The sequence below is a fragment of the Cannabis sativa genome, chromosome 9 (genome assembly GCF_029168945.1).
Source record: "Cannabis sativa cultivar Pink pepper isolate KNU-18-1 chromosome 9, ASM2916894v1, whole genome shotgun sequence".
NCBI classification, from domain to species: Eukaryota; Viridiplantae; Streptophyta; class Magnoliopsida; order Rosales; family Cannabaceae; genus Cannabis; species Cannabis sativa.
In genome coordinates, this window is record NC_083609.1 from 13,912,072 (window position 1) to 13,934,126 (window position 22,055).

General features: G+C 36.5%; 1 protein-coding gene and 1 non-coding gene across 2 annotated transcripts; one reads left to right on the top strand and one right to left on the bottom strand.

The window, feature by feature from the left end:
- Positions 1-4,432: 4,432 nt before the first annotated feature.
- On the bottom strand, positions 4,433-4,539 carry LOC115715507 (small nucleolar RNA R71). Its single transcript, XR_004011375.2, has one exon. It is a non-coding gene; the product is annotated as a small nucleolar RNA R71 (small nucleolar RNA).
- A 5,777-nt stretch (positions 4,540-10,316) lies between these two features.
- On the top strand, positions 10,317-10,700 carry LOC133031248 (uncharacterized). Its single transcript, XM_061104706.1, has one exon. The coding sequence runs from the start codon at positions 10,317-10,319 to the stop codon at positions 10,698-10,700; it is 384 nt and encodes a 127-aa protein (XP_060960689.1).
- The last annotated feature ends 11,355 nt before the right edge of the window (positions 10,701-22,055 follow it).

A 22,055-nucleotide genomic window follows, 5' to 3' on the forward strand; every position in this document is an offset into this window, starting at 1 on the left:
ATTATTATTATTATTACTATTTTCTTTATACGGCTTTGAAGTTAAACATTTTCACCCACTTAATTTAAATATATCACAAAGGAGTGACAATTCTTTCTGTAAACCTTTTCTTGCAATAAAAATGTTGGAGAAAAAGAAGAAGGACAAGTAACAATTTGAAGAAGCAAACACTCATTTGTGGTCCAATATCGCCAAAAGACAGCAATGCTTTAATAATAAAGAGATTACACTTTATGTGTGAACCCCACTTTATAAATTAATTGAGTAGTGATACATCACATATAAATTATATACAAACTAGATAATATAGCCATGCAGAATTAATTTTTTTTAGTATTATAATAAATAGTTACTTAAAAATATAATTTAATATATAATAAAATTATAAATATATTATTTTACTTCATATTATTATTAGTAATTTTATTTTTTGAAAATTAAATACATAATTTTATTAATTATTATTTAGAATTATTTATTAAGAAGTTTAAAATTTAAGAATAATTATATTTGATTTCAGTTTTAATATTTTTTTTTTGAAATTTACGTTTTATTTTCTAACTTTTTTTTTAATATAAAATGCCTTAAAGTTCACGGCATTTTCCATCCTAACAGAGGATATAGAGACAATTTTCACAACTACCTAGTCCGTGGTGCCATACAAAAAACCTCCTCCCATGGAGAAAGGCATGAGCAAAAAGGATACTACCAAGTTTTGTCATTTTCATACAGACTATGGTCACGACACTAATGAATGCAATAACTTAAAGCGAGAGATAGAATTACTCATTAGGAAAAATAACCCGCACTTGCAAAAATATGTCAAGACCAACCAAGAATAAAGGGTTGCCCAAACAAATAACAAACAAAGTCATTTGATGCCTCCACCAGTGGACAGACATCTTCAAGTTATTATTGGAGGCCCCCACCTTTCTGGAGACTCGAGAAAAGCTAGAGAAAAATATGTTCAGGCATTACAATATGAACAAACAGATAATGTTCTAGCTATAGAAGAAAGAAATCCTAAGTTGCCGCGTATTGGAGAACCAGTCATATCTTTCAGCGAAGTAGATCCGACCACGTTATTTATCCACATAACGACCCTTTGGTTGTTGATGTTCAGATTGCAAACAAAATGATGGCTCAGACCATGGTTGATAATGAAGATTTATAACGTCCCCACTTCAAGCCTCCATTGGGCCTTTCCCCATGGACTCATGGCTCTTATACACGAGCATGCTACTTTGGTTGCTTCATGCAATGATGACTGTCCTTACAAACCAACACAAGTGTTTCGAGCATGTTTTGTCCTCATTTGCATGCTTCTTGGGAAAACTTCCCAAGAGGTCACTCATCCTAAAATTACTCCAGGTCAAGTACGCTTAACTGTTGAGTTCTTTCGTGATGGGCTACCAGAAAACAAGATGCACCTTGTTGATATAGGTAGTACTAATCAATCCATCTAAGCCCACTTCGACTTTGTAGTTCCATACCTACACAGTCTCAAAATAATCACACTTGACCTATCATAAGCGGTGTGGGATTGCACAGCTTACCCAGTATTTCCCCTTACAGATCACAGGACTACTGACTGACACATTCACCCCCTTACGGGGTCCGATGTCCTCGTTGACCACACTTCTGGCTGGGTCAAGGCTCTAATACCATTTTGTATCATTCCAGCTCCAAGCCTCCATTGGGCCTTCCCTCTCGGACTCATGGCCCTTATACACGGGCACGCCACTCTAGTTGCTTCATGGAATTCTGTCCTTACAAATCAACACAAGTGTTTCCAGCATGCTTTATCCTCACTTGCGCGCTTCATAGGAAAACTACCTAGGAGATCACCCATCTTGAAATTACTCCAAGTCAAGAACACTTAATTGTGGAGTTCTTTTGTGATGGGCTACCAAAAAACAAGATGCACCTTATTGATATAGGTAGTACCAATCAATCCATTTAAGCCCACTTCAAATTTGTAGTCCCAACCTACATAGTCTTAGAATCATCACACTTGACCTTACCCAAGCGGTGTGGCATTGCACAACTTACACAGTATTTCCCCTCACGGATCACGAGACTACTGACTGTCATAAGCTTCCTCAAATATTTGTTCAAAATAACATATGAAAAGATGGGGCTTTAACTCAAAGATCGGTTCTTGCACTCAGCTAGTATATGGATTCTCCAACTAAAGTGTTGCTCCACTCAGACATATTTTCCTACCACTTACAGTGGGAAAAACTCCAACAAGCACAATGATGATGGCTTAATTCTTAGTGATTAATGTAACTTCTACCTTCAATGTCATGTTAGGTCGATGTTAGATTATTTTTAGTATTAATTTTAGATTAAGTTTAGTATATTTTTAATTGAGTTTTAATCGTGTTTGGAGCATTTTTACGCTTGTTATCTTTTATTTTTGCAGATTTAAAATAGAAGAAGATTAGAAAAATATCAGAGAAAAAGATAAGAAAAAGATAAAAATATCATGATATTTAAAATAGAGAAAACTGTGCAAGAAAATAAAGCTGAAACTTCAAGCCTGAATTCGATTGTCTTCTGATTGAATTTTGGAAAAAGTCAAAACACAAAAGTTCTAGATCTCTCTTTTATCTTTCCGGAACATGTTGAATCGTCCAATTCCGAGCAATATTGAGAGAGTTATGGCCAAAATACTATCAGTCAACGCAGCAGAAAAATCGCTTCCAACACGGGCCGCGGCATGGCTTTAGCATGCCGCGGCCTGCCTCCCTAAACAGCACAAAAATCGTATTTTTATCTCACGTGGGTGTTGGGGGTTTCCTAGTTCGAATGGGCATTTAACATGTGCGTTTTTCCATCTTTTTAGGCCCTGAATGCCTATATAAAGAGCAGAAGAGAGTTGATTTCATCAAGCAATTTCAGAGAGAAAAAAAGTGAGAGTTCAGATACAGAGTAGAGAGATCAACTGCAATACTGGAGACATATTGCTCGGTGGTTTTCAGCATTCTTTTTTTCTTCTCTTCTCTATTTTTCATCTCTTTTCTATCAGTTAATATGTGTATTTGTGCTTCAATGAACATGAGTAACTAAACACTTTATTAGGGTTAGATGGATATTGTTTGACATTATTTATGGTTTTAATATGATTTATTTTCCCCCTAATTTCTATATATTCTATTTTATTTGTGCTTAATTACTTTTAATTGCCTGATCACCAATTAACTGTCTATGATTTTGATGCGAGATCTGAGAAGTGAGTGTCAAATATGCTATAGTAGAATAGAACTGAATTTCGATATAGGACGAGAGTACCTATATGGTTTAGATAGCTTATAGGATTTCTGTGTTTAATGCCTGTTGCATGTTAAATTTATCACGAGAGTAGAAAGTTTACATGTAATTGAGGTTTATATATCTGAGAAGACTATAAATTACCTTAGTAAACCTGCTATTGCATAGGAATTAATATTAGGAAAATAATCATATTAGGCCATATTCAATAAAAACAATTGAAATCGACACCCTAGTTTATTAACTATCAATTTTCTCGAATCGTTGCATCCAACTATTTTTCTTATACTTCATTGTTTTTTTTCCCTATCTTTTATTTAATCAAATAGAAGTAAAAATTTAATTTTAACGTACTTAACTACACTCGCTGTGGGATCGACCTCACTCCTAGTGAGTCTACTACTTGAAACGATACGTACACTTGCGTGTGCTAAATATCGCAACAAGTTTTTGGCGCCGTTGCCGGGGAGTGATAGTTAATATTATTAAAAATTAAATTTTGTTCTAATTTGATTTTTCTTTCTAATTTAAGTACTAACTCTGTTGTCTCAAGATCTTATTCTGCTTTCAGGTTCAATAGTTTATGAGAAGTCAAGGTCCAATTGCCAGATTACCTGTTGATCCTGAGATAGAAAAGACATGTAGAAGAAACAGAAGGAGGAGGAAATTGGAAAGAGCGGCACTAGAGATTGAACAAGAAGAAGTCATGGCTGACAACGCCAATAATGGCAACAATGGACACAACGGAGGAGGTGTAGAAGACCAGGCTAATGGACATAACAATAATGACCGTAGCCTGAGGGACTACTTACTTCCTAACTTAACAGGGGCCCGATCCTGCATAAGGCCACCTGCTGTTGACGCAAACAATTTTGAAATCAAGCCAGCCATACTGCAGATGGTCCAATCTTCAGTCCAGTTTGGGGGACTGCCGTCAGAAGACCCAAACATGCACCTCGCCAACTTCGAAGAATTGTGTCAGACATTCAAGATGAACGGAGTTAGCGATGACGCCATCAGACTAAGGCTGTTCCCATTCTCACTAAGGGAACGAGCCAAAAGTTGTTTTATTTCTTTACCAACTCATTCTATCAACACTTGGGAGGAATTGGCCCTGAAATTCCTATCCAAGTTCTTTCCTCCTGCAAAGATTGCCAAGCTGAGAGCTGATATCAATAACTTCACCCAACAGGACAGTGAATCTCTTTATGAAGCATGGGAGAGGTTCAAGGACTTACTGAGAAAGTGCCCTAATCATGGGATTGAGAAGTGGCTGCAAGTGCACAACTTTTACAATGGGTTGATGAATGAAACCCGAACACTCATAGATGCGGCCGGTGGAGTTTTCATGAGGAAAAGTGCTAATGAGGCCTTTGAATTACTTGAAGAGATGGCCATGACTAACCAACAATGGTCAACAGAAAGAGGTCCATCTAAAAGTTGCGGGTGTGTATGAAGTGGATGCTATTACCAAGTTGATGCTCGGTAGAGGCCCTAACAAACTGATAACTGTTCAAGTAAAACAAGCTCAGGTGGTTTGTGAGCTATGTGGAGGTCCTCACCCCTATGAGGAATGTCCGGTGGATGTGAATAGTTTACCAATGGATCAAGCAAAAGCCATTGGAAACTATGCCCAAAATAATAATTATGGGCGCAACCAGCAGGCGTTCTACCGGCGAGAAATCGGCCCAACAAAACCAACAACAACGCAACAACAAAGTCCTAGTGGAGGATCCAATATCCAAGCCGATTTATTGCTCCAATTCATGATGGAGACTAGATCCTCTATTAAAACTCTAGAAACTCAGATGGAACAATTGGCTACTCAAGTGGCAAAACAAGCTCAAGAAAATTCACCTAGCACTAGTGAGGTAAAAGGACAAGAGCAATGTAAAGCAATCTCCTTGAGGAGTGGAAAGAGTTATGATGGCCCGAGCCAAGCAAAGCCAGAGATTGAAGAAGATGAACATCCAGCACCAACAACAACAAAGAAGAAGACTACTGACAGTCTTCAACAAAAAGAAACTCCACCACCCATCAGCATTGACCATCACATCAAAATTCCTTATCCTCAAAGACTTCAGAAGAATAAGATAGATAAGCAGTTTTCAAAATTCCTTGAAATATTCAAGAAACTGCATATCAACATCCCATTCATAGAGGCTTTGGAACAGATGCCAACTTATCTAAAGTTCATGAAAGATATCCTATCTAAGAAAAGAAAGTTGGAAGAATTTGAGATGGTGGCACTTAACGAAGAGTGCGAGTGCGGTCTCGCAAAAGAAACTACCACCCAAGCTAAAAGATCCGGGTAGTTTCAACATCCCATGCTCAATAGGGGGTTCTATACAAACAAAAGCTTTATGTGATCTGGGAGCCAGTATCAACTTAATGCCCCTATCAATGTTCAAAAGATTAAAATTAGGGGAAGCCAAACCCACAACAGTTACTTTACAAATGGCAGATCGGTCTTTGACTCATCCTCGGGGTATAATTGAAGATGTCTTGGTAAAGGTTGGTAAGTTCATCTTCCCTGCTGATTTCTTAATACTTGACATGGAAGAAGATGAGAATATTCCTATCATCTTGGGAAGACCATTCCTAGCAACGGGAAGAGCATTAATTGATGCACAGAAGGGGGAGTTAAAGTTGCGTGTTCAAAAAGAAGAAGAGACTTTCAAAGTATTTGCTGCAACTGAAATTCCTACTTGTTGTCGACTGGAAGTTGTAAAGGATGGTCGAGAAGTCACTACCGACAAGACGAAAGGGAAGTCTAAAGAACGATTTCGAACTGTTCGACGACGTATGAAAAGACTGTTGTGTGGGAAATATGAAGGTGACTCTCAATCTAAGGAAAGCTTTAAAATTTGCAACATTGGAGGTCAGTTTTCTTCGTTTGGCACAAAGGCCCTCATGGATGCGAGAGGTGGATTCTACCCGCCACCACCTCCACCGCCATACTGATGTGGCGCTCAGGTAAGTTTCCTTTCCTTTTTCTTTAATGTCACATTGGGGACAATGTGTCACTTTAGTTTGGGGGGAAGGGGGTGACTTCAATTTTTTTCTTAGAGTTTTATGTCTTTTAATTTTTAGTTTTTAGTATTTATTGTTTTGAGTCAATTTGATTAATGTGAGTCAATTTGAAAGTAGGTAGATAGCATGATTTGAAAAGTTCATTTATTTTTCGAAAAATCCGTGTGCTTGGTTATATTACATTCTTGACTAATTTCAATTTTGAGCATGGAATCATATTAGGTAATTTGCTACTAATTGAATTATTTTATGTATGCTGATTGTGGAATGTGGAAAATTGTTTGAAATAAATTATAGAACTTGCTTGCTTGCTATTTGAGGCGAAATAATAAATTATGCATGACTAGGAAAGTGATTTAGGCATTTGTTTGGATCGATTGTACCTTTTAAGCCATCCCTATAATTTTATCCTAGTTACCCTTTTTGAGCCTTAACCTATTCTTTGTTCTACACATATTGAGCCTAAAAAGATAAACCCATAAATATCTAAAATTTCAAACCTAGTCATACCATAAGTAGATCTTTAGTTTGAGAGAATTTGGATGGAAAGTTTGTTGTATGTGTGGAAAAGGTGTGAAAATTGAGAGAATATAAGAAAAAAATTGATTGGCAACATCTTGAAAAAAAAAAAGAAGAGAAAAGAAAGAAAAATCTAACAACCAATGTCAAATAAAAAAAAAAAAACAAGAAAGATAATTATAAAGTTGTTGCAACCTTGTTGAAAAAATATATCTCTCATACAATTAGAAAAAGGGGTATTGGGATTGTGTGAAAAATATTTTGGGTGACATGATTGGAGAAGCTTATGGTATAGACAAGCCTAAATGACCATTTCAACTACCTTTATCCTAAGCCTAACATTACAAGCCTAGAAAGACCTTCTGATTCTTAGTTGTGCATTAATCTATATTAGTGGAGAATAGTAAGTATTGCAAGCATATAGAATTTTAGGTTAGTGGATTGATGATTGTAATTGGCATGCATAAAGTGGTTTAATTGTTAGTTAATTGCATTCTATGGTTTCACGAGCTAAATGAAAATAAATTGAGATCTGTCAATGGTGTAATTGAACTGAAATTCTGGATTATATGCATAAGTGAATTTTTTTTTTCATAATCATGTTATTGAAGCTACTTGAAAATTACTCATGTTTTGGAGATTGACTTGTTTAATGTTTGTTTAGTGTTTTACTCGAGGACGAGTAAAAGCTTAGTTTGGGGGAATTTGTTAGATTATTTTTAGTATTAATTTTAGATTAAGTTTAGTATATTTTTAATTGAGTTTTAATCGTGTTTGGAGCATTTTTACGCTTGTTATCTTTTATTTTTGCAGATTTAAAATAGAAGAAGATTAGAAAAATATCAGAGAAAAAGATAAGAAAAAGATAAAAATATCATGATATTTAAAATAGAGAAAACTGTGCAAGAAAATAAAGCTGAAACTTCAAGCCTGAATTCGATTGTCTTCTGATTTAATTTTGGAAAAAGTCAAAACACAAAAGTTCTAGATCTCTCTTTTATCTTTCCGGAACATCTTGAATCGTCCAATTCCGAGCAATATTGAGAGAGTTATGGCCAAAATACTATCAGTCGACGCAGCAGAAAAATCGCTTCCAACACGGGCCGCGGCATGGCTTTAGCATGCCGCGGCCCGCCTCCCTAAACAGCACAAAAATCGTATTTTTATCTCACGTGGGTGTTGGGGGTTTCCTAGTTCGAATGGGCATTTAACATGTGCGTTTTTCCATCTTTTTAGGCCCTGAATGCCTATATAAAGAGCAGAAGAGAGTTGATTTCATCAAGCAATTTCAGAGAGAAAAAAAGTGAGAGTTCAGATACAGAGTAGAGAGATCAACTGCAATACTGGAGACATACTGCTCAGGGTTTTCAGCATTCTTTTTTTCTTCTCTTCTCTATTTTTCATCTCTTTTCTATCAGTTAATATGTGTATTTGTGCTTCAATGAACATGAGTAACTAAACACTTTATTAGGGTTAGATGGATATTGTTTGACATTATTTATGGTTTTAATATGATTTATTTTCCCCCTAATTTCTATATATTCTATTTTATTTGTGCTTAATTACTTTTAATTGCCTGATCACCAATTAACTGTCTATGATTTTGATGCGAGATCTGAGAAGTGAGTGTCAAATATGCTATAGTAGAATAGAACTGAATTTCGATATAGGACGAGAGTACCTATATGGTTTAGATAATGCTTATGTAGGTTTCGTGTTTAATGCCTGTTGCATGTTAAATTTATCACGAGAGTAGAAAGTTTACATGTAATTGAGGTTTATATATCTGAGAAGACTATAAATTACCTTAGTAAACCTGCTATTGCATAGGAATTAATATTAGGAAAATAATCATATTAGGCCATATTCAATAAAAGCAATTGAAATCGACACCCTAGTTTATTAACTATCAATTTTCTCGAATCGTTGCATCCAACTATTTTTCTTATACTTCATTGTTTTTTTTTCCTATCTTTTATTTAATCAAATAGAAGTAAAAATTTAATTTTAACGTACTTAACTACACTCCCTGTGGGATCGACCTCACTCCTAGTGAGTCTACTACTTGAAACGATACGTACACTTGCGTGTGCTAAATATCGCAACAGTCGACCAACCTTATATGACTTGAAGGGTATCACTTTAGTATTCCACCTATGTGTAAAATTTCCAATAAGAAATGGAGTGGACGGTCTGAAAGGAAACCAAAGAACTGCACGAGAATGTTATAACCTCGCTTTATCTGAGGATAAAAAGGAAGACAATTTTGTCTAGAGTTCAGAAAAGGGTAAAAGCAATTCTTAATAGGAATTCGCCCAAGGCGGGGATGAAGATATGGACCCCTACCTTGGGGAACCTAACACAAATGTTGGGCTAGTGGAAGAGCTAGAGGAAGTTGAAATTGATCCTACCATGTCGACTAGGAAACTCAAAATTGGTAAGGGTTCGTTGCTCGAAATAAAATTAGCTTTAATAAAATTTCTAAGAGAAAACCTCAACATTTTTGCATGGTCCCATGAAGACATGGTCGAGATCAATCTAACAATCATGTCTCATGCCCTCAATATGATCCAAACTTTTGTCCCGTCTACCAAAAAAGGAGATTATTGGACAAAGAATATGCACAAGAACTAAAAGAAGAAGTAGAAATGCTCTGCATAAATAGATTCATAATTGAAGCTTTCTACCCAGCCTGGGTAGCTAACCCCGTACTAGTACCCAAGCTAATCAAGAAATTGCGAGTATGCATCGATTTCACTAACCTCAACTAGGCATGCCCTAAAGACTATTTTCTACTTCTAAAGATCGATCAACTTGTGGATGCAATAACTGACCATGAAATCCTAAGCTTTATGGATGCCCATTGAGGGTATAATCAAATAAGATTGCATCCACCTTACCAAGAGCACACTAGTTTCTAAGCAGATATTGGTCTATATTGCTACAAAGTTATGCCATTTGGCCTCAAGAATGTTTGAGCTACCTACCAAAGGTTAGTCAACAAGATGTTCAAGGATTAGATCAGATGTAACATGGAAGTATATGTTGATGAAATACTCATTATCTCTAAGAAGGATGGGGGGCACATAGAGGATCTAGATGAATGCTTCAAAATCGTTAAAAAATACACCATGAAACTTAATCCCTTAAAGGGTTCCTTAGGGGTTAGCTCAGGTAAGTTTCTTGAATTTCTTATTAATGCTTGAGGATTAGAAGCTAATCCAGAGAAAATTCAAGCCCTCCTAGATATGAAATCACCAACAAAGGTGCAAGAAGTGCAAAGCCTAACTGGTTGGATAGTCTCACAAAGTATATTTGTGTCAAAATTAACAGACAAGTGTGTTCCTTTCTTCAACGTCCTCTGAGGTAATAAGAAGTTTGAGTGAACAAAACAATAACTTGCACAACCCTCCATACTCTCAAAACCTCTGGACGGAGAAGAGTTAGGAATCTACATTGTAGTCACCGAGCATGCTGTGAGTGTCGTGATGATAAGAGAAGACAACAATGTTCAACATCCAATCTACTATATCAGCAAAAGACTAGCTGAGGTTGAGATTCAATACCCCCTAATTGAAAAATGGACTTACTGTTTGATCCTATCCACAAGAAATTTAAGGCCCTACTTGCAAGCTCTTCCAATTTGGGTGTACACCAACCAACCTTTACGCCAAGTTTTGCTAAAGCTAGATGCATCTGGTTGGCTGCTCAAGTGGAAATTGAGTTGGGGCATAGCAGTAAAAAGACAAGCTTTAACAGATTTTGTGGTTGAATGCACAAGCAAGGAGGCAAGCAGTTTAAAAGATAATCTCGAGCGAGAAAGGGAGCAAGAAAAAGCACCCCCTCAGAAGGAAACTGTGAAGATAAGCTAATCTGGAAGTTACACATGGACGGATCAGTCACTGACCAATTGTCTAGGGCTGGGATTGCTCTCATCATATTTGGGAGGGCAACCCTTGCATAGAGCAATCAAGTTTAGATTCAAGGCATCCAATAATGAGGCAAAATATGAAGCACTCATTGCCAGTTTAAAACTTTCTTGGGAAGTACGTGCTGAGTATTTAGAAATTTATAGTGATTCATAATTGGTGGTAAATCATGTCCTAGCATAATACACAGCTTGAGGAGAAACAATGGTGGCATATCTTAGTAAGATCCACGACCTACTTGCACAATTTAAGGGATACGCCCTCAAGAAGATTCTAAGGGAAGAAAGTGTAACAGTTGATGCACTAGCACGACTGGTGAGCAACACAGTAACAAACAAAGTAACCTTAGTCCCAACCTAATTTCTAAAAGAGCCTACCATCACATGCATAAAGGAGATTGAGATGATAAACAACACACCAAATTGGATGACTCTTATAGCAACCTATCTTATCACTGGTGAACTTCTGAACAATAAGAATGAAGCTTGAAAAAATAATGAGAAAAGCTTCTTGGTACATAATAATGGATGGTGTGATATACAAAAGAGGTTTCGCCATGCCATTATTGAGATGTGTAACAAATGAGGAAGCTACACGATTCTTGTTTGAAGTTCATGAAGGCTTTTGTGGCAATCATGCTAGGTGGCAAAGTTTATCTAAGAAAATACTAAGGCAAGGTTACTTCTGACCAACAATGATTGATGACTCAAATGCCTATGTGGAAAAATATGAAAAATGTCAGAGATTTTCAAAAATCCCCTTGTTGTTGGAGGAATTTTGACAACACCAAATAAAAATAACAATATAATTATTTAATAAAAAAGCGCGAGTACTCAACCTAGAATGGCGAGTATTCAAATGAGACTACACAGACAAACTTGAAAAACTGATAAACGCAATGAACACGAAAAAGTATAGTGGTTCAGTCAGATCACGGTCTGCTTAGTCCACTGTTGCAACGATTTCTGTCTTCTTCTTATTTATACTAGATCACTCCTTTATCTATATAGCAAGTGTTCCTTCGATTGCACAAAACTTAATTATTGAATTGTTTTACATTGAATATGGAATAAATGAAAAAATAGTTTCAATCTGTTTAACTAAATACAGCAACGTACGCGATCTTCATATAGTGTGAGTTGCCTGTTCATATACTCGCACAACCTCGCAGGCTTAGGGTGTGTTCCTATTAACACTAGACTAATGAGTCTCGTGTTAAGGTATCTGTGTCCTAATCGAGTCCCGTATACGGATACCTTGTTAGCGTCGACAACTCAGGATGTGCGAGAATTGAAAATTTCCTTCTTGGTCCTACGTCATGCAAGGCATAATAATGTGATTAGATACTATCAAGGTCACATCATCTTGCTGAGCTTGGTTCAGGCGAGGTTTATTCTCGAGAGGCCCTCTTCTGATAACTCAGCAACCCTCAAGGGATGTGAGTCCACGTGTCATTCTTATGGGAGCCTGATCTTGAGTTTCTAGGTAAAATTCACACTATAACACATGCCCCTTGTTTCGCGATTGACAGCCATGTCATGAGGGAAACTATAAGAGAGAGGCAGCAACTGGTTGTCACGAGATGGTGACTCTTGGTTGTCTTGTCGAGGGTTTCAAAAAGACAGCTATAATTATTATTTTTTTCCTTTGAGGTGCCACATCATTAGAACCCTTCAGGGTACGTGCAGGCGTGTTCATTAGTAACTGTTGGATTGAGAGACCTTAGGCATTCCTTTGCCATGTGTCTCCATCCCAATAAATTAGGGATACCAGTATTTAAACCCCATGATACAAAATAATCCTTACTCATTTCCGTCTCTCCCTTTCCCTTACTCGGATTTTCAAATTCTCAAAATTCTTTTGAAATTTTTGAATTTCTTTTAACTGAGAACGATTTTGAAGGCTTCACTACTTACAGAATCATCCAGGAAGAACTGTATTTCAAGGTTAGTGATTTATCTTTTTTATAACCATTTTCTTTTTCTTGAGAATTTGTACGCGTTCTGTGTTTTTAGGGGTAGAAAACGCATGAAACAATAGGATTTACTACTTTCCTTTCGTAGTTTAGGCAAAATACTGTATTTTTTTGGAAAATACATGCCTGAAACTTGAATACTCGCGAGTTTCGGGAAGAACACTTCAAATGTTTGTGAGTTTTACAAAGAATATCTTGAATTCTCGCAAGTTTTCCTTCAAATATTTGAATAGTTAAACTTTTTGACCCCGTTTTTAGACTTTTTAACTCTTAGGCATTTTCTTAGTTATATGTATTTTTTGCTATGAAAACTATATAAGCTCTCAAAATGGTGGGTGTGTCACATTAACTTAATGTTCATACGATCATCGCATGCCCCTTGGGATACTACGACACGCCCAACCATTTCTTGAGACATACAGCTAGTTTTCATCTTTCTCGCATTTTATTCATTTGTTGGAACTGACTAGATTCTCGAAATGGTGGGTGTTTCTCCGTGACTTAATGTTCATGTAGCGATATGACCCTTATGACACTGAGAAACACCCAGCCATTTTTAGAGATACACGGCTAGTTCTAAATTTTTTTATAACGCGGGTGAGGGCACTTAACTCGTTAAAATTGCACTCGCACCATACTGAAAAGATCTTCTATCTTTCAGATGAGCGACCTGTCAGATAGCCAGAGGTACAACTCTAAAGAGGGAGCCTTCGCATATGAATCAGAAAGGAGCAACAGCTTTATCCTAACCTTGATGTCAGAGGGTGAGGCTCCTGTAGTCAAAGCTCATGAGGGCTCATTGTCTACAAACGAGATAGACAGTGGTTCAGGTTTTAGCGAAACCAATGAGTTTAGAAGTGCACTATAGCGAGTCCACGGTGTCAGCCCAAGGTTACCTCGTTCATTCATGACATGCCTTAGATACTGAAGTCGAAGAAATGGGTGAGGACAACGAGTTACCAGACCGTGAAAAGGAGGACGAAGAGGAAGGTGAAGGTAGTGAGATAGATTCTGTTGACAATGCTCAACTAAACGAACATTTCTCCTACAAGGATCTAGTCTCACGGGTCAAGAAATATGATAAGTCAACATTTGTGAGGTTGGATTTGGTTCACACGGCTACTCCTAAGCCTTTGCAAACACAACGACCTCATCTTCCTTTGACGAATCCTGCGATCATCCTAACACAAAATGTGGTGGTTTCAATTCCTATTCTTCGATGTGGGGTAACGCTGCCCTTCCATCCTTTCATGAAGGACATTCTTTCTTACTATGACGTCTCTCCTTTCTAGCTCACCCCAAACAGCTACCGCATAATTCTAGGGTTTTATGCGATGTATATGGAGTATGCACGAGGAGAACCAACAGTCAAAGATTTTGGCTTTTTTTATGACGTAGAGAGCGTTGGTTATGATAATGGCTTATACTGCTTTAGTAAATGGGCCAATTCTGAAATAAATAGGGTAGAAGGCACAATTTCCAATTTAGGGGATTGGAAATTAAAATGGTTCCACTCATTTAAGATGCCGGGGGTTAGGATTGACTTCAATCACCGACCTCGTACGTCGCATACTTTTACACTTTGTATTTATTTTCATTATTTTATAGACGTTAATTTTTACTTTCCTTGTTTGCAGATAGATTAGCTCGATACCAGGGGTCAGGATTGACTTCAATCGTCGACCTCCTACGTTGTGTACTTTTACACTTTGTATTTATTTTCATTGTTTGATAGACGCTAATTTTTACTTTCCTTGTTTGTAGATAGACTAGTTCGATCTATACTGGACCCTATTCGTCTAGAAATCACTAAAGTCTTAAGAGACCTTCCCGTGTAAGATTGCGAATGGCGTTTATTGTGTACAACTACAAAATTGTGAGAGCACAAGCTCATCCTAGAGGATGCTAAACTTCAGTGAGAACCAGTGTGCAAAAAGCCTTCCGAGAAGCAAAAGGAAAGAATAGACAAGCGTCTATCCAAGCAAACCTTGAGACCAACATCAGGTAATATAATCTAGTATATTACTAAACAATATTATTTTACCCTATCAAATCCTTACTTGTCATTCTTCTTGCAGACATGAATTTTTTGAAACAAGCTCCAATTTTCAATCACAAGTCTAAGGCTAGTACTGGGACGCCATCATCTGCGATTCCTCAGAAGAGGAAAAGTGACCTCGTTCCTACCCAAGCAGCTGACTCGTCGAAAAAACAACAGAAAGTTGCTCAGGATAAGGGAAAGAAAGTTATGATCGATCCTGCTATCAAGGCTTGCGACATCATGGTTCTCTAGGACAAGTTCGTGAGCGATGAGTTTCTTTCAAAAGTCGAGGGGACTCCTACCGAGGATCTACTAACTCATTTAGCTGAACTTGCCTCGTAATTCATGACAATGTTTTCGTGAGCTTTTGTTGCGAGTTTTAAGGATCTCGATCTTCTAAAGAAACTAAACTCGACTCTTTAAGAGGGTCTAAAGAAAGCAAAATTAGACGCGGCTGTCAAAGATAAGGAAGTCGAGGATCTCGGCAAAGTCAAAAGGTCAGGTGGAAGTATAGGTCAAGACTCTAAAAATGCGAGTCAAGAAATTGGAGGAAGACATGAAAAGGAGAATGTGACGAAGGCATATGACCAGGATATTTCTGATAATATATACACCACCCTGACCAAACTATCGAAATTTGACTTTTCTATTTTCGGGCCAGAGGTAGTCAAGATGGACAATGGTTTCCGTACCATGTCGCCTATCGAGACTCAAGGGCTAGGTGGAAATCTTTTTCCCAATGATGCTGAAGCTGCAACAGTTGCTAAAGTCGCAGATGGTATAAGCAAGGTCGTAAGCGATTCCATTGCTCCTGTCGCTTAATCTTTTTATTTCTATTGTCAAACTTCTTTTAAGCGGTACATGGTGCTGGAATTTATTTTACCAGGATCTTAGATCTATTCACAAGTATGTTGTTTAACACCCTAAATATGAACTTTCTAAAACGATAAATAAACACATATAAAGTTAAGAAAACCTTACATTGGTTGCAGCGGAATTAATGTCTCCTTCCACTCAGATCTCTAACCCTTGTATCCTTTCTGTCGCAAAGTATTATAGAGATCTGAGCCGGAATGTCCATCTCTTTGTGTGTGATCCTTCACAGTCTTCCAATCTATGATTGAGGTACCACTTGCTGTGTGTGGGCACTACTCTATCACTGAGGGTTTCAAAAATATGAAGAGGAAAAGAGAGAGAGTTGATTTCGGCTATAGAGAGAGAGGGAAGGCTCAGTTTTCTGAAGAAGAATTTTCTGACAGAAAAGGTTATGAAAACTTGTGATTTGACTGAGCCATCACTTTCTATTTATAGGCAACTACAAGGTTTAGGTTAGTAATTATTTGGCATTAAAATAATAAAAATATCAATTTGAAAAATCATTACAAGTGGCATGGGCCTCACTTGGTTTTTGCAGTTTTCACAAATTTTATTTCTATTTTCTCAAAAACGTTAATTTTCCAATTCTAACCTTTTAAATGCCAAAACTAATTATTTAATAACTAAAATAGATTATTAAATAATATTGTCATTTAATTTAATTATTAATTAGACATATAAAGTCTATTAATAAATAAATAAACCTAGAATCTCTTTTCTTTACAATTTCGCCCCTGCTTAGTGAAAATTCACAAATTAGACATAGTCTAACTTTAGAATTATAACTGATTAATCACAAATCAATTATTGAGTCTTACAAGAAGTATAGTCTCAACTAGAATGGGGACCATGGATCTATATGCTGAGCTTCCAATAAGTGAACCGAATTTACTACGTAAATTCCTGCTTATTAATTCTTCGTTGAATCCACTCTTAGAACTTAGAATTGCACTCTTAGACTTATATAGAGCATATTATATGTTCCACGATATAGATATGCTATCTCATTTAACCATTGTTATAATCTTATTGTTATCAAAGATCCTCTATATAGATGATTTACATCGAGATGGGATAATTTTACCGTTCTCACCCCTCAACGTATTTTGCCCCTTAAAACACTTAGCTACCTGTAAATGATGTTTAGTGATCTAAGAATTAGTCACTTAAACAAGATCTCATCCATTTACTTCTATTTAGCTAAGCTCGAAGGGAATCATCACTTGACTTCTATACACCAGTAGAAGCTATAGATTCCATATTTATGTTCAGCACTCCCACTCAATCATACTATCATGTTCCCAAAATATACGTATCACCCTGACCCAAAAGTAGGCTTAACTAATAAATCAAAGAACATGAATAGTACTCCTGAGTTGAGCCTAAGCATATCAGGATTTAGATTCTTTTAATCTTAAGATCAACTACTGATATTGACTTGGAAAGATATGACGGTAAGTTTATAATATCTTAACTAAGTTGCAATATCGGTCCAGTCCAATGTATACTCCATACATTCGAAACTAGTATACTTTACTAATATCCTGGAAAGAACATAACACTTACTCCAAGTGTAAGTACACATCATCGCTGTTTATCACATTAGTGTAAATCCAAAACACTGATGAAACAGGGACTTAGTCTTTTGATTCATATGATCACAATCACATTCCACTTTGTTGACGATACTGTAATTGTGAATAAACATATGATCTAGACTTAACTGATTTTGTGTGTAAATGTAATAAACATATTAAACCATTAGCATGTAAAATTCATGCAAACATAAATCACTTCAAATTTCTTATATTGATAACTAATCAGATTGTAAAGGGTTTTATTTAGGGCACAAAACCCAACACATGGGTACTCATATTTTGTATTTAAGACAACTTCTTTTGCCATATTTTTGAACAACATATCCCTTCAGGGATACTCCTTTTGTTAAGTACTTTTTATCGCTAAATTTGATGTGTACTTTAATTGTAACTTAATTCCTCAAAAAGACTTTAATCTCTTTTCTAAGTACGCTCATGCAATTAATTTATAGCTTGGTGTGATGAATATTTTCTAAGTATAAACATGAAAAAGATATAAATACTTAAAAAAATTTGGAAACCCTGAAAAACTGAGACGTTGAGATCGAATAATCGGTAAGTTGCATTACCAATTTTTTTAGCGATTAGGTAAGGGCCTTCCCAATTATTGTCAATTACGCCATGCACAGAATTTCATGTATTAAACATGACTCTTTGCAATATCAGATCTACTACTCGCAAACTCCTTTCTTTAACTTTGGAGTTGAAATAGCGAGATGTGGGCTGTTGATAGGCCGCATTTTTTAATTGGGCCTATCGCGCTTCTCTTTCCAAAAATTGAGTTAGATCAACTGATTTTATGTATTAGTCTCGACGTTGAAAACGTCTCTTCTTAATGACTTAGCTCCAACCTCGACTGGTTACATGACTTCACATCCATATGACAGTGAGAAGGGGGTTTCACCAGTCGTTGAGCGAGGAGTCGTGTTTTATGACCACAAAACTTGCGGAAGCTCTTCTGGCCACATGCCTTTTTTCTCTTCAAGGTTACCTTTTATGGTATCCTTGATGATTTTGTTGACTGCTTCTGTTTGCCCATTACTCTGAGGATATGCGACTACTGAAAAAGCTTTTTGAATCCCCAGATCATTGAAAAAGTTTATGCATTTCCTTACAATCGAATTACTTTCTGTTATCAGAGATTAATATTTAGGGAATGCCAAACCTACAAATAATAGCTCGATAGACAAACTTTGCAGGTGTTATTGTTGCAAAAGCCTCGGCTTCAGCCCACTTGGTGAAATAGTCTATTGTGACCACTGCATATTTTATTCCCCCCTTTCCTTTTGGTAACTCGCCAATTAAATCTATGCCCAGAATGCAAATGGCCAGGGACTAGTGATAGAGTTTAACTGGCTTGGTGGTCTATTGACGTAGGTGCAATTCACTGACATTATCACATTTCTTGGCAAAATTGGTCGCGTCTACTCGCAAGGTTGGCCAGTAATAATCTTGTCGAATGATCTTCAAGGCAAGGGAATTACTTTCGGTGTGATTGCCACAAATACCACCATGTACTTCATGGAGTATATAATTGCATTCGTCTCCATCGATACATTTAAGCAACGGTTGGCTAAAAATCATGCAATATAGTTTGTTGTCATAAATGACATATCGAGCAACTCGATATCGTAACTTTTAGCCTCAAGTTTATCTTCAGGGAGTTTTCTTGTTGTTAAATAAGTAACGATTGGGGTCATCCAAGTGGCTTTCTCAATCACGGTTACTTGCACGATCTCTTCGCGATGAATAGTCAGTTGAGCCAACATGTCAACAGGAATTACATCAAGTAATTTTACTTCTCTTATTGAGGCCAAATGGGCCAAAGCATGCATGGGAATTATAAGCACAAGGTATTCTTTGAATTTAGATAACAATACCTTTAGGCACTTCTGTCGCACTAAACCCTAAAATAAAAAAGGGTAAGGAGATGATCTAATTAACCAGGACTGGGTGCTCCCTGAGGTAAACGATCAATGTCCGGAGGGAAAGACATGTCCATTGAGCTACTGATGGGAAGACTACTAAAGGAGGCTACTCGAGTATGTACTTTTCCTTTGGTTTTTATCTTAATCTTTTACCTGTGCAGATTTTAACTTTTCTTTGTGCGGGTCAACTTGAAGATGGCCTGCACCTACTCCCAAGCAAAGTCTATGGCTTTAAAGACTATAAAAAAACCACCAACTTGAAGAGGGAGGTGGAGGATGCCAAGAAGGAGGTCGAGGATAAGAGTGAGAAGCTAGGTGAGGTGAATAAAAAACTTTTGGCTGCCAACAAGCGAGTTGAGGAGCTGCAGCGGGAAATCAAGGATATGTCGTCCACTGTTCAGCTCGAAGCAAATATTGACGCTCTGACCAAGGATCTTATTACTTTGAAAGATGAGAGGGAAGGTCTCTGGACTCTTCTCGCTAACTTAACCGAAGAGAAATAGGATTTGGAAGAGAGTCTCAACTACGAGAAGGCCAAGCGGGAGGTACTTTAGAAGGAGGTGGATGTTGGGTTTTGTGCCCTAAATAAAACCCATTACAATCTGATTAGTTATCAATTTAGAATTTTGAAGTGATTTAAGTTTACATGTATTCTACATGTTTATGGTTTAATATACATATTTAATATATACACAAAATCAGTTAAATCCAGAACATATATTCATTCACAATTACAGTATTGTCAATACAGTGGAATGTGATTGTGATTATATGATTCAAAAGACTTAGTCCCTGTTCATCAGTGTTTTGGATTTACACTGATGTGATAATCATCGATGAAGTATACTTACACTTGGACTAAGTGTTATGTTCTTTCCAGGACATTGGTAAAGTATACTAGTTTCGAATGTATAGATTATACATTGGACTGGACCGATATTGAACTTAGATAAGATATTATAAACTTACCGTTGTATCTTTCCAAGTCAATATCAGAAGTTGATCTTAGATTAAGAGAATCTAAATCCTGATATGCTTAGGCTCAATCTCAGGAGTGTTATTCATGTTCTTTGATTTATTAGTTAAGCCTACTTTTGGGTCAGGGTGATACGTATATTTTGGGAACATGATAGCATAACTGAGTGGGAGTGCTGAACATAAATATGGAATCTATAGCTTCTATTGGTGTATAGAAGTCAAATGATAATTTCCTTCGAGCTTAGTTAAATAGAAGTAAATGGATGAGCTCTTGTTTCAGTGACTACATATTAGATCACTAAAACATCATTTACAGGTAACTAAGTGTTTTAAGGGGCAAAATACATTGAGGGGTGGAAACGGTAAATTTGTCCCATCTCGATGTAAATCATCTATATAGAGGATCTTTTAATCACATTAAGATTATAACAATGGTTAAATGAGATAGCATATGTATATCGTGAAACATATAGTATGCTCTATATAAGTCTGTGTTGGAATTTATTTTACCAGGATCTTAGATCTACTCACAAGTATGTTTATTAACATCCTAAATATGAACTTTCTAAAACGATGAAATAAACACATATAAAGTTTAAGAAACCTTACATTGGGTGCAGCGGAATATAATGACTCCTTCCGTTCAGATATCTAGCCCTTGATTCCTTTACGTAGCGAGCATTATCAATATCGAACCTGGATCTCTTTCTACGAATCTTTGATCTTGAAACTCCTTTCTTTGATGATCTTTCTTCACGATCTTCCTCACTATGATTGAGGTATCACTTGATGTGTGTGGGCACTACTCATACACTAAGGATTTCGAAATTATCAAGGAAGAAGAGAGAGAGAGTGGTCAGCTAAAGATAGGGAGAGAGAAGGCTCAATTTTTCTGAATAGAAAAAGTCAGAAGAAAAGTGTGTTATTTTCCTGAAGCCTTCACTATCTATTTATAGCATTCCACTAGGGTTTGATTTGAATTATATGGCATTAAAATAATGAAAAAATCATTTTAAATTTCCTACAAAAGTGGCTGGCCCTACACTTAGTGGATTGGGCCTTGCTTTTTGCAATTTTGCAATTTTAACACTTTTTGTATCTGATTTTCTCAAAAATGCCAATTTCCTAATTCAATCATTTAAATGCCAATTCTAACTATTTAATAACTATAAATAATTATTAAATAATATTGTCATTTATCATATTTATTAATTGCACCATACAAAGTATCATAATTAACAAATATGCCCCTGTTAACTCCTTCTTTACAATTTCGCCCTTACTTAGTGAAAATTTCACAAATAGACATAGTCTAACTCGTGAATTATAATTGATTAATCAAAACCAATTACATGAGTCTTACAAGCAACATTATCTCAACTAGTGGGGGGACCATGGGTCTATATAACCGAGCTTCCAATAAGTAGATCAAGAATTTAACACTAAAATTCACTAACTTATTAATTCTTCGTTGAATCCACGCATAGAACTTAGAATTGCACTCTCAGTATATAGAATGCTCTATATGTTCCACCATATATACACATCATTAGTTATCCATTGTTATAATCCTAATGTGATCAATGATCCTCTATATGAATGATCTACAACGTAAAGGGATTAAATTACCGTTACACCTACAATGTATTTATTCCTTAAAACACTTGACCCCGTATAAATGATATTTCAGCTAATGTGAAATGAGTACTCCACCATTTATGTTCGTTTGGTCAAGCTCGAAGGAGATCATCCTTTGCTTACTATTCGCCAGATAGAAGCTATAGATTCCATGTTTATGATAGCGCTCCCACTCAATTGCACTACCGTGTTCCCAAAATGTACGTATCACCACGACCTAAAGTAGGCTTAACTAACAAATCAAAGAACACGAATAGCCTTTCA